This window comes from Pongo abelii, chromosome 8 (assembly GCF_028885655.2).
Source record: "Pongo abelii isolate AG06213 chromosome 8, NHGRI_mPonAbe1-v2.0_pri, whole genome shotgun sequence".
NCBI lineage: Eukaryota > Metazoa > Chordata > Mammalia > Primates > Hominidae > Pongo > Pongo abelii.
The window spans coordinates 67,105,395-67,118,512 of record NC_071993.2 but is presented as its reverse complement, the minus strand read 5'-3'; the positions used below and the strand labels follow the sequence as shown (position 1 = coordinate 67,118,512).

At 40.6% G+C, this 13,118-nt stretch overlaps 1 protein-coding gene across 10 annotated transcripts in view; it reads right to left on the bottom strand.

Annotated features, from left to right (window-relative positions):
* Nucleotides 1-13,118, bottom strand: part of KCNMA1 (potassium calcium-activated channel subfamily M alpha 1) — an 838,033-nt gene that overhangs the window by 39,942 nt on the left and 784,973 nt on the right. For all 10 annotated transcript variants that reach the window (XM_063727600.1, XM_054522412.2, XM_054522407.2 and 7 more), the window contains one exon: nt 2,111-2,224. In XM_063727600.1, the coding sequence (XP_063583670.1) occupies nt 2,111-2,224 (114 nt within the window). The remainder of the gene's footprint in view (nt 1-2,110; nt 2,225-13,118) is intronic.

Here is a 13,118-nt window from a genome sequence, read left to right as displayed (position 1 = left end):
GTGTGGACCACATGAGCCCTGGGTCTCTTATGGCCCTCCAGTTCTGCGGAGAGCAATCCAGAAACCTAGGGCTTTTAAACAACTACACTAAACATGAAAAAGATACCCCTCCTATGGTTGGAAACAGAAAATAGTGTGATACTCCCTGACCTGAGTGAATTTGTCCTGATAAACAGCTATACCTACAATAATGCACTGCTGAGTGGTGGACAATTTATTCCTTGGTTTCTAGACACCTCGCAAGCAAGATTACTGTGTTGAAAATCTGCTCCCTTATTTTGAAATATACTTTTGGGCCAAGAAAATGGAATGTTCATTTCATTTGTGAGTCATGTGAAGGCAGGTGCTCCCACCTCTCTATCCACCCCTCTGCTGAGCAGCACTTTTGCTGTCTCTATTTAGAAGATCAATCCCCAGTTCTGAGACCTGCTGCTGATGGGTGCCCTTCATGGAGTTATTAACCAAGTCACGGAGAAGTGGGGAAGAACCTAACAAATGCAGTCATGACTGGAGGCCTTTATCGTCCACCTGAGTCCATTGTGAATCTCCCAGACAGGATTCTGGGCTGGGATTGGGGGCCAGAGTGCAGGGCTGCACCTGGGTGGCTGCTAACCTTATCCTCTGCACCCTTCTTGAAATCTGCCTTTAGTAAAAAAGGTTCCCCTAGGGACCAGGTGTTTTTATGGCTTCAGAACCAGAGCTTCTGAGAAATGCCCTAGTAGTGGGGGAGGGGGGGAAGGCAAATAAAGTCAGAATAAAGAAAAATAAACAGCTGGAGGGAAGGTGCCATCTTAGGTTTCTTATCTTAAAATTTTGATATTCTCCTTTGACTTCCTCTGAGAGCTGTGAAGACATGTCATTCAAACTGACAGTGTGTTGGAAGAGGAGTAGAAGGGAGAAGGCGGGAGAGCGGGGTGACAAAAAAAAAGTGGGGAAAAAAGGCTCAGGCCAGAGAAAATGAATTAGAGCAAAGATGCTTTGGAAACAACTGCCAGGTCAGATGGGTGTGATCAAAGGTTTACTGATGCTGTGTGGGGAAAAAATCATTAAGAAAGGCCAAAACAAGACAGTCGATTCCAACCAGAGCCACAAATAAAACACATTCAAAGCAGTGCCATGGGGTAGCCTTTCTGTTACAGCCAGTGAAATAAAAACAAGCTGATGATAGTTGGAAACACCAACAACAGAACAAAAGGAGATACTGATGTGAAGGAAAACAGTGCTTCTTACCCAGTTCAGTTATCATTAGAATGTGCGTCCCACTGTTTTTTTCCTGATTGACTGATACCAAAGGCAACTTGCCCGGTTTAGCTAATTGGATACAGCATTTAAGGGTTGGGGAAAGGGAGTGGAGGAAAGTACAGAAAAAGAAGAGAGTGAGGGAATAACAGAAGAAACATTCTCAAGTAAAGGGACCCCGGACCACAGGTAGTTTGCATTTGTCTTGGGGGAAGAGGCCACTCTACAGTTTTGCACACTCGCTAATGGTAACAGGGAGTGCCATGGCCAGGTTAGAAGTTAGATTCTATTGTCCAACCAACATGGCCCTCAAAACCCCATCATTTTGGGGGCCAGAATGGCATTTGCTGAAAATGGCTTTTGGCTGAGATATTCAACTACGATATGTTAAATGTCAAGTTATTACACATTAGCCCAGGGCTTCTACCTTGTTCCCAAAATGGGTTTGGCTTAGATCCGAGGATTTGCGTATCAGTGGGAGGGCTCAGATTGTAGGAGCTGTCCAGACAGAATGCTCAAAAGAGGTTCTTACAGTAAAAATCACCAGAAAGAATCCATGAACTAAGCCTTTCCTCCTTTCCTCTCCATTCCCAATTGAATGCCCCAATTGCAAATCTATCATCTCATGCTCCTTTGAAAACAGTGACCAGCATGAAGGAAACTGTCTATTCATCTCAGAAGAAAGATAGATCAGTTTTCCCTTCCGGTAATCTGCCATATTTCTACCCATACCTTCCTCCCAGCCCCCTCAAAACAAACCTCATAGCAGCTACAAAGTTGAAAGGGCTAAGAAACAAACCAACCTCCTTATATCCTGCATGATTTGAAAGAGAGAACAAAAACTCCCCCCAAAGCTGACATTGACCCCTACCTAGTTCAGTGATGATGGGGATGTTGACCCCAGTTGTGATGGATGGTTGACGTAACATCCCATGCACTGGGCTGTTATCTGGAGAGGATCTATCCATTCCTGGAGGTGTGAACCCTAGTGGGAAGGAAACAGAGGAGGAAGAAAAATCAGAGAAGTAGAAAATTTGGAAATAATCAGAGTACACTATATACACACAACCCCAAAAATGTAGCTTATGCATTATTCACAGGTCAACAATTAGTATTCCCAGGATAAACTCTGATGATTATTTCTTTAGAAGGACAGGGTAGGAAACCATTATAAATAATCGTAACTCACTTCATAGTTCCCTAAAAAATCCAGACTCCATACCAATTACTTATTCTGCTCATAGATTTTGGCTCCCATCTCTTTCCAGGGACACAGGAGAATTATCCCCTGTGCCCCCTTGAAGTTAGGTATGGCCATGTGACACATGAAATGCTCTGGCCCATGAAAAGTGAGCAGAGCAGTGCATATCACTGCTGGTTCTGGTATCAGACAGCCATCTCTCTCTTCCCAGGCCATGGCAACTGTGAGAATACAAGTTACTATGGAGATGAAGGCTAGACAGCAGCCCTGAACAGTTACCCAGACCCACAAAGCATTCTGAGTGAGTGAAGAATAAAGCTGTGTTGCTTTAAGCCGCTGAGATTTGTTTGTTTGTTTGTTTGTTTGTTTGTTGTTGTTACCACAACATAACCTAACCTGGCCTGACTGTTACCGTAAACCAATCAATTGCTTATCCTCTTGCTGGTGAGTGACTTAGGCCTCAGTTTTCACAGAGTTCTGGCCAATGGGAGGTGTCAGGAAATCTTCCTGGGGCTTCCAGGAAGTGTTTCCTTGCTCTTAAAAAGAAACACATAGGAAGAGATTCTCTTTTAATTTACTGAGCACTGTTTTATGTGCCTGTAGTGCCAGGAACTGAGGCACCAGCTGAGGGCATAACTAACTTAGTGATATTGGCTCAAGTGAATGACAGGAAGAGCTGTCCTGAAGTTCCTGGGACAAGCAGCCTGGAGCCATCCCACCTCAGGATTTCTCCCTATGTGAGGTTTTATACACATAAACACACACACACACACACACACACACACACACAAATGTATTTATACATATGCATACACACAATATAATAAGATGTACACATTTTTTATTTCTGTTTAAGCTAAATGGAGAAGGAGTTTACTTGCATCTAAATCCTCCTGACTAATGTATATGCCATCTGCTTATGGCTGATCCCTTGAACTTCCCAGTGTGCCCAACACAGACCACGTAAGGTATATGTGGACACAGGAAAATTGGAAAGCAGCCTGCTTGGTCTCTAATTTTGCAGTTTGGGCTTCTTTGCGTCCCAGGTCCAAGCCAAGTACATACCTGGATGAGGTTGGAACAACTGTAACTTTCAGTTTAGTGAGAGTGAGAAATATCCCAGCTAGGCAGAATGGCTGCCTCGTTAAGGTTTTGCATGGACGCATATCAATATTAGAAACCTATTTACTTCCTACATTCATCTGGTGAAAATTAATTTTTCTAACGAAGCATACGGCAGCTCCACGCAAGTGGCAAGACCCAATGCAATTACATTTAGATGACAGGCAAGCATTCACACTCACTTCGGTTTCTCCTTTTTTCCCTCAGCAGAATGCTACATCGGCTTATCAATGAATTAGGGACTTTTAGGAACAAAGTCACTTGCTAAATTTCCAAGGACAAAACTCCAAATAGATTATTATGTGACCAGATCCCTGACTCACTTTCCAGCAATGTGACAAGATTGTGTTGAGTCTGGCATTTTGGCTAGGTGTGAGTCAGGAATGAAATATGGGAGCTCAATAATTACCTGTTGTTTTGGAGGTGCATAATGCATAAAATGCCAGAGAAATATAACAGGGTTTTCTTACTTTCTGCTCTCCCGTGTATACATTTCTTATCACTGAGTGCCATACTTTCAAAAAGAAAAACAAAGTTTTACTTAATATCCATTCCCTGACTGCACTTAAATTGATTCTTTACATTAATATACTATGAAAAGGGTAAGTCATTTTGATTGACATTATAGTGTCCATCTTTTCAAACTTTGGAATATATGTTTTTCAGCCAACCACATAACCAAAAACATGCATTTTTAAATGCTAGCTGTTTTCTTCCTCTAGGATGGTGAAGGGGGAAACTAAACTGTTTTCATCAGAAGTTTCATTCAAAAGCATGAAAAACTGGAAGCGACAGCTGTGCAGATTCAGTGGATGTGACGTTTTTGAATTTCTTCAACCTGACAAGTAAACACCTTAAATCGGTAATGCTATATGCATAATACATGGCCTGTATTTTGACATCCATCATCAAATGCTGACTTGAGAAAATACGGGTTTGTACGTCAAGGAATAGCACCCATAAAGCAGGGAGAAATGCAGGTCACACGGTATTAGGAAAACTGTATTTCATTACAGAACTCGCAACAAGCCACGGCATCCTTTTATTTTATCTTATTTAAAGATTCCATTTTCAGCTGTGAAAAGACTCAATTCCTTTGCATGAAACCTTCATTTAGAAATGACATGCTTGCTTCATAGGCTTCTTTCATTTTGCTTTCATATTCCATTTTCCCCTTCAGTCACCAGGCCTGGTTCCATTAGCATCTGCAACTGACAAACTATGGTGGGTGTCCAAAGACATCTCTCTGTTGAAGGCCCGACTCTCCCCCATGCATGACTCCCCAAAAAGGTGTGCTTTTATTGGCAAGAAAACTTCATGCCTCTTTTTGTTTCACTACTTTTCTAGTCACACATTTTTAAAAGCAAAAGGCAACAATAACAGCAAAATTGGCTTCCTCTTTTTCCCTGGTGTAGAGTTATGTTAAAGGTGAACATAATTTATTCACATTGTTTCTTTCTTAGGAGTTCTGATATGGGAAAATTATGGTCAGAAATGGTAGGACTGCCCCAGATTCCTTAAATGGCTTTGGAGAGAAGAGAAATTTAAGCACCTTCCATAAAGGGATGAGGCAATCTGGCCTTTGATGCCATAGGATGGTGTCCACCCCGTTCCTCATAGCTGCATTTGATAAAGTGGCAGGTCTAAATTGTGGCCCAGTCTCTGACCGTCTTGTTCCCCTTCCCATTATTGCTTGTAGCCATGGCTATATCATGGGTAGCACCTGAAGTCTCTCTACATTAAACAACGCCCTAGTTCTGCATGTGAACGCACTGGCACATGGAATATACTCCAGAGATTTACAGCTAGAGAACAGTGAAAATGGGAAACACTCCCTTCATTAGTTAAACTAACACTTGGGAAGTTAATTTTAGAAACAACCACTTATTTTGCCAGAAAAGATGACTAAGAATATCACCATTAGAGACATGGAATGAGAAGTCCTCAATCACGAAAAGACTGAAGTTTAAATCATCCACAGCCGAAGCTATCACCAGATGGGCTCCTGATTCTTTAGCTATGTCCCCATAGCACTTTGTTGATCATGGCCATGGGAGGCAAGTTTTGTGATAAAAATGACTTCCATATGTTTGTTGGCCACTTGTATATAACATCACTAATGATCAGGAAAATGTAAATCAAAACACAATGTGATACCACCTTATTCCTGCAAGAATGGCCATAATCAAAATATCAAGAAACAGTAGATGTTGGCATGGATGCAGTGAACAGAGAACACCTCTACACTGCTGGTGGCAATGTAAACTACTACAGCCACTATGGAAAACAGTGTGGAGATTCTTCAAAGAACTAAAAGTAGATCTACCATTTTATCCAGCAATCCCACCACTGGGTATCTACCCAGAGGAAAAGAAGTCATTATTCGAAAAAGATACTTGCACACGCATGTTTATAGCAGCACAATTCACAACTGCAAAATTGTGGAACCAACCCAAATACCCATTAATCAATGAGAGGATAAAGAAACTGTGATATATATATATATCACATCACACATATATATATATATACATATACATATATATGTGTATACATATGTGTATATATGTGTATATATGTGTATATATATATGTATATATATGTATGACTGAATACTGCACAGCCATACAAAGGAATTAATTAACAGCATTTGCAGTGACCTGGTTGAGATTGGAGACTATTATCCTAAGTGACGTAACTCAGGAATGGAAAATCAAACATCATATGTTCTCACTGGTATGTGGGAGCTATGCTATGGAGATGCAAAGGCATAAGAATGATACAACGGACTTCAGGGACTTAGGGGTTAAGAGTGGGAGGGAGATGAGGGATAAAAGACTACAAATATGATGCAGTGTACACTGCTTGGGTGAAGGGTGCACCAAAATCTCACAAATCACCACTAAAGAACTTACTCATGCAACCAAACACCACCTGTACCCCAATACCCCAATAACTTATGGAAACAATAAAAATAAAATAAATAACTTCCAAAGACCACCTGACCTCCTTACACTGTAAGTTTTCTCCCCACTCCAATCTTCAGTGGCTGGTGTGGCAGGCTTTTGTTATCTATTTTATTCATTCAGCATGAGGCATAAGTGCTTGACCAACTTTATCCTATGACAGGTATTCTCATTCTATATACTATATAAGAACTTTAGGTCAGAGACTGGATTTTCATTTCTTTGAACTTCCCAGATTATCTACAAAATGCCCAGCACATAGAAAAGAAATAGAATGAAATTGTTAACAGCATGGGCTGTAAAGTCAGGTGTCCTGGATTCAAATTCTGGCACCTCCACTTATAAGCCATGGCACTATAAGCAAGACTCTCTCCAAGTCTGCTTCTTCATCGATAAACCACAAATACCTCCTACATAGGACAATTGTAAGGATAAAATAAAATAATGTATTTAAAACATTTAGTACAATACCTGGTATGAGGCAAGTGCTCAAAAATGCTGGCTACCAATATTAATATTTTATTAGGTATACAATAAGTATTTGTGGATCACTTCCCCTTCCCTATGGATAAAGAACTGAAGAAGTATTTAGTAGATTCTTAAAAAAGATTTTTCACACACAGAAAATCCTAGAATACTAATGAGAAGGCAATGAGCATTGTGTGTCTGTGTTTGTGTGTGTGTGTGTGTGTGTATACACAATATTCCTTATGTGATCATAAGGAAAGAAGAACTATGGCTCAGATAAGATATACACAAGTAATGGCTGGAAAAGGGTTCCAGGACACTGTAAACCCAAGTGCATTAGAAAATGAGAAAGGCTCAATGGCATTGTTTTTATGAGACTCAAAGCAAAGGCAAGAATGCTCTAGATCTAAACTGGTTAATAATTGAGAATGAAGAAGAGAGGGGGAAGGCTGAAATAGAACCCAAAGAAAAAAAATAGCCAACATTTGTGGAGTGCTTACTATGTACTAAATTTTGCTCATGTAATAACTTCAGTTCTCAGAACCATCCTGTGTATATACTACTATTTTTCAGAGGAGGAAACTGAACCACAGAGAAGGTAAGCAACTTGCCCCAGGGCATACATCTAGGAATTAGCAGATCTCAGAGCGGAGCCCGGGTAAACAAATCCCAGTGTCTCCTCTAAGCCACCATGCCATATTGATTCTTATGTGCCAGGCTGGGCTAAGGGTTTTTTCATGGGCCACCTTGTTTATTCCTCATAACAGTCCCTGTGTGTTTAGGGACTGTTAATATTTGCATTTTGTAGAAGAGGAAAATAAGATTCAGAGCAGTGGCATAAATGGCTCAAGCATACCCAATTGGTAAGTGTCTCTGGGAGCCGCAGCCAGGCAGTCTGACCTCAGACTCCTGACTCCTGCAGGCTGTGCCGCATCCCTGACTTGGGTGCTGGCCTTCTCCTTCTAGGTACTGTCCCTGGCAGGCAAGTCTGAGGCCTCAGCCAGTCTTACTTTTTATTGTTTTCACTTTTAAACAATAGCAGATAACAACTGGGACCCATTGTAGTTATGCTTAACTTGCTTTGGTATGGCAGCATGCACAACTCAGTATATATAATAAATGTTTTATTACAGTATTTTCCATGGGGGAAACACAAAGTACTTTCTAAATCTTCCCTAGTTAAATCCCTGAGCCTTTCCAGGGAGAGAGGGAGATGGAAATTCTTATCAATCATCTCCCCTAGAATAGATGGAGAAATGAAGGTAAGTGCTTCCCCCACCCCCATAGACTTAACATAAAGGAATTGGTTCAAGTGGTGGGCCAAATTATCTTTTATTGTGTGCATATAAATGATGGTTAGAAATCCATATGCTACGTTAAACTAGGGAAATAAATTAGGCCGAGTCATCTAGGTTTGCTGAGACAGGTATTCAATATGAAGTTGTAAAAGGGAAAGATCACCTTTAAAAATGATCTATAAAGACATGTTAAAATCAAGAGAAACATCTCATATTACATCATCTATGAGATGAATTAAATTTCCTGTTAATGCCAGGGAAAAAAATCTCAAAGGCAAATGTCAGATGAAGTGCAGATCAATAAAAATATTTTGATAAGTAAATGCAACAATGCTATTTAACACATGATTGGCAACTGCTGAAACATAAATTATCCAAATTTCCCATTGCTGCTTATGGGAAAATTATGCAGATTAGAACTTGATTAGGCTTATATCATGAGACTCAATTTGGACTTTTAATCTATTAAGCTCCAATAAATGAGGCATCTGAATAGCTCCCCTGAGCAACTACGGTAATAGCCACAGCAGTCATTTTTGCAGTATGTATTCCAACAAATGCTTCAGCAGCTGAAGTAAAGAAAATTCCATGTGTAGAAGCACAATTGCTTTCTAACTTGTAGGGGAAGAAAATCCATGCACACCGGGTTGATTTGGGAAATAGGTTTTTGGAAATGACTGCAAGAAAAATCCAGCCAAAGGAAAAACCTCAGTTTAACCTTGTAATATTTTTTCACAGTAGTTTTCAGTGGCTTCCTATGAAGCTAGAATCCAGAGTCAGAAAGGCCAGGCAGCTGACCATGTTTACTCAATAAAAAAAAGATTATTTACCAAGGCAGCAGCTTCTCCAGAAACTCCCCAAAGGCTACCCCAACAGGATAGAGGTAGCCCCCAACAAGGTGCTGGAGGTCAGTGTCAAGGAGGGAAGTGGGGAAATGCCCCTGCCAATTTGTGACTCCCCTGAACAAAGCCTAATGACAGTGCTTGGAAACTGTATAAACAGATAATTCTGTGAATCCTGAGCCACACCATAAGGTGTCTTTTGCCTCTTTGGCAATCATTCTATGCTAGAGATACGAGAGCTTTCAAAATCCTCTAATCAATTCCTCCATTCTTCAGATGAAGAAACTGAGGCTTAGAGTGGAGAAGTTATTATATCCAAGGTCACAGAACCAGTTAGCAGCAGAACCAGAATAGTTGATATCTGCTGTTTTCTGTTCCTTTTTAACTCCTTCTATGCATAAGAAACCCATTCCACAGTGTTTGTTGGGGGTGCAGGGAAGAAACTCCGCCCCCACCCTGGAAACAGGAGTGGCAACATGAAGCCAGGCATCCTGACTTCACAGGGCCGCTGATGGTCCTGCATAATCCTGGCCACATCATCGGTTTAGAGATGAGTCTGTCCCCCTCAATCTAGGGCCTGTCCATGTTCTCCCCAGGACATTATGTAAAGATGGTAAAGGTGCTGTGGTTGCAAAGTCAGGAGCCTGCAGGTGTGGGGCTACTGGCAAGCAGTTAGCCCACCATGGGGTGAATGAAAACAAGAGGTGGAGAGAATGAGATAGAGCTCTGTCATTGTTCAAGTTCCTGCACCCAAATGTGCCTAAAACCAGAGACATCCCAGTTATATGTCTTTGTTTTTACTTAAGCCTTTTTGCATTGAATTTCACTTGCGCCAAAATGTCCCAACTAGTACAATAACAGAAAAATCTCCATTCTCTTCGTAGTGAAATGATTCATGCTGGCCTGATTTTCTACTGAAACAAATGACTGAGTCTTCATTTAAGGTTTCCTGCTTGTTTCCAGTGACCAAGGACAAGACCTGGCTTAATACTCTCCTCGTTTCTTTCTATTTACAGTAACTAACAATGACATTTTTAGTGGTACTTTTTTTATAGACTGTCTTTGATTAGCACCTTTGGAAGTTGACTCCACCCACTGAATAAAGTGCCCCATCCTTTTAGAGTTTACATTTTGGGTCCAACCCAAACCAAAGCAAATTAAACCAACCAAACAAACAAAACTGCTCTATAGTTATTTGCCCATTAAGCTTCATAAAATATATTCAGCTCTTAGACAAGTCTCACACACATGAAACAAATATATTTACAGGACTTGTCTCTCCAAGCAGACAGTCTCTTTCCTTAGAATTAGCTTAAAGATGTAGTCTCAGCTATTCGGGAGGCTGAGGCAGGAGAATGGCCTGAACCTGGGATGCGGAGCTTGCAGTGACCCGAGATTGCGCCACTGCACTCCAGCCTGGGCAACACAGCGAGACTCTGTCTCAAAAACAAAACAAAACAAAAAAACAGAATTAGCTTAAAGAGCTTACTGTGTAAGATGTTTCTCAGAAGGGTTGGTTAAGGGGAGGAAGGAAGAAAAAGACAAAGCTAGTAACAACTCAAACACACCTAAAACTACAGATTTGGAGACAAACCTAATATTCACCTGATCTAATGTCTCCGTTTACCCAAGAGCTCATGGTATCATTGCTTTTTCCACAACATCTCAACTTCTCAGTTTTACCTTATCCTAATTCATCTTACAATTTAAAAATAAGGCCAGATGCAGTGGCTCATGCCTGTAATCTCAGCACTTTGGGGGCCAACGTGAGTGGATTGCTTGAGCTCAGGAGTTCAAGACAAGCCTGAGCAACATGGTGAAACCTCGTCTCTACTAAAAAAAAAAAAAAAAAAATACAAAAATTAGCTGGGCGTGGTAGAGTGTGCCTGTATTCCAAGCTACTTGGGAGGCTGACATGGGAGGATTTCTTGAGCCAGGGAGGCAGAGGTTGCAGTGAGCCACGATTGTGCCATTGTACTCCAGCCTGGGCGAAAGGGTGAGACCCTGTCTCAAAAAATAAAATAAAATGAGACATACTTGCTTGGTCAGTATGGATCAAATTACTTATAATTTTACCTCCACTTTGGCCTAAGCAATTGTACTTCTAAAAATATGTGTACAGCCATAATTTCCTTATATTAAAAATTTGGATGCCAGGGTCTTCATTCATAGGTATTAAGTAACAATATTCCATTGAAAACAACATGAATGTCCAATTTTAGGGAAATTGGTTAAGTATGCATCCACTAAAAATAATGCAGAAAAACATTTCACGACAGAAAAATGGTCATGATAAAATTTTTGTGAAAAACCACAGGCAACATACTAACATGTACGATCCATTTTTTGAGGGTAAAAGAATTTATATCTATGGAAATAAGACTAATATGTCAACTTTCTTATGTCTGAGCAGTAAAATTACAGGGAAGGTGCATTTTCTTTTTGGTTTCTATAATTGCTAAATTTTCTAAAATAAACACATTTTATTTATGTAATGAAAAAAAATTTTTTAAATTATAAATTGATGTTAAAGACCCTGAAATCTCGAAACCTCACGTGATCTCTATGGGTTGAGAACAGCTGATGAACATGATGGATGGACACAGCTTGTTCATCTGTAAGGGTCTGACAGGTCTTTGAACATCCACTTGATTTGGCAGTTAAGGAGACTGAAGTTCTGAGATGGAAGTGATCAGGCCAAGGTTACAAAGCAAAGGGGCTTTAAAAGAACAAGGCCCAGAGAGAGCTTTCAGGCTTCCTAGTTCTCTGTTATTTCAGCCTCCCACCATCTTGTAAGAGCTACTCAGTCTCAGAGCAGAGGCCATTTACATAAAGCACACATGGGCAGTGAAGAACCCAAGAAACCCACAATGCCCTATGCACACAGGGGAACGGAGGAGCAGTCAGAGCTGGTTTCCAACACAGAGGGAAAGTGGCACCTGCTGATGCCCATCCCTGCTCCCACCAGCCTTACCCACTTCAGGAACGCTGTTCCCTCTCTTCCCTCCCAACCCAGCTCCTGTCGTTTCTTTACCTCTTCCAGGAAGTCTGCCTTGAATAACTTCTCACATTTAGTTACTTTTCGAAGATGTTTTCCTCTGCCTTTTTGTCCATCCCCTTTATTCGTTATTTTAAAATGTATGAATTATTACTAACTATATACAAATTACTACATATTAATGTCTAAATGTTGTTAAGCATCTTTAATTCTCTCTGTTTTATCTCCATATACCCATTGGACTCCCCAATTTCAATATGGCACAGCTTATGCTAGCCTTTCTTTATTGTTTTTATTTATTCTTAATTCCTATTCTGGGACCCTCCCTCTTTGCTGCCACCACAAGAGGACAAAGGCTGTTTTGCCACTAACATGGGATCTCCTCTTTCATGATGGATCACATTTCCAGTAAACTAGAGGCTTACTATGCCGGGGAAAAGGCAGATATATACATTACAAGACAATGATATCAAGGGGATACTAATAAAACACACAGACATCCCCCCTCACGCTGCCAAGACTATATACCATTTTGTTTCCATTACATCAATTTTTTTCTCCTCTTTTGCAAGCATTAATCAAAGAAATGTGAAGAGCTCATTAAAGTGATAGATTGACTGAAAATGTAACCACCTTTTCGTTATAAACAGTTTCTTTATGTTCTTGGTGCTATGGGCTTTGTTTTTCAGCATTTGTCATGTAGTTCAAATGTCCTTTTACATTTAAAACACCAAATGCCAAATGGGCCCCAGTTGTTTGGTTTAGTATGAACCGATGGCCAGCACAGCAGAAACCAGAACTCCAAAATCGCAAGCAAAGTATAACATCCATATCTTAAGCACACAGAAAATTAAGTAGCTGTAAAAGATGGGTTTGCCAAGTGATCCAAGGCCTTGCCATGAAATTCAAGAAAGCAGAATCACATCAACAACAACTTTCAGCCAGCTGTCTCTGAATAGTTCTAGAGACAAGACGCCTGGCCCA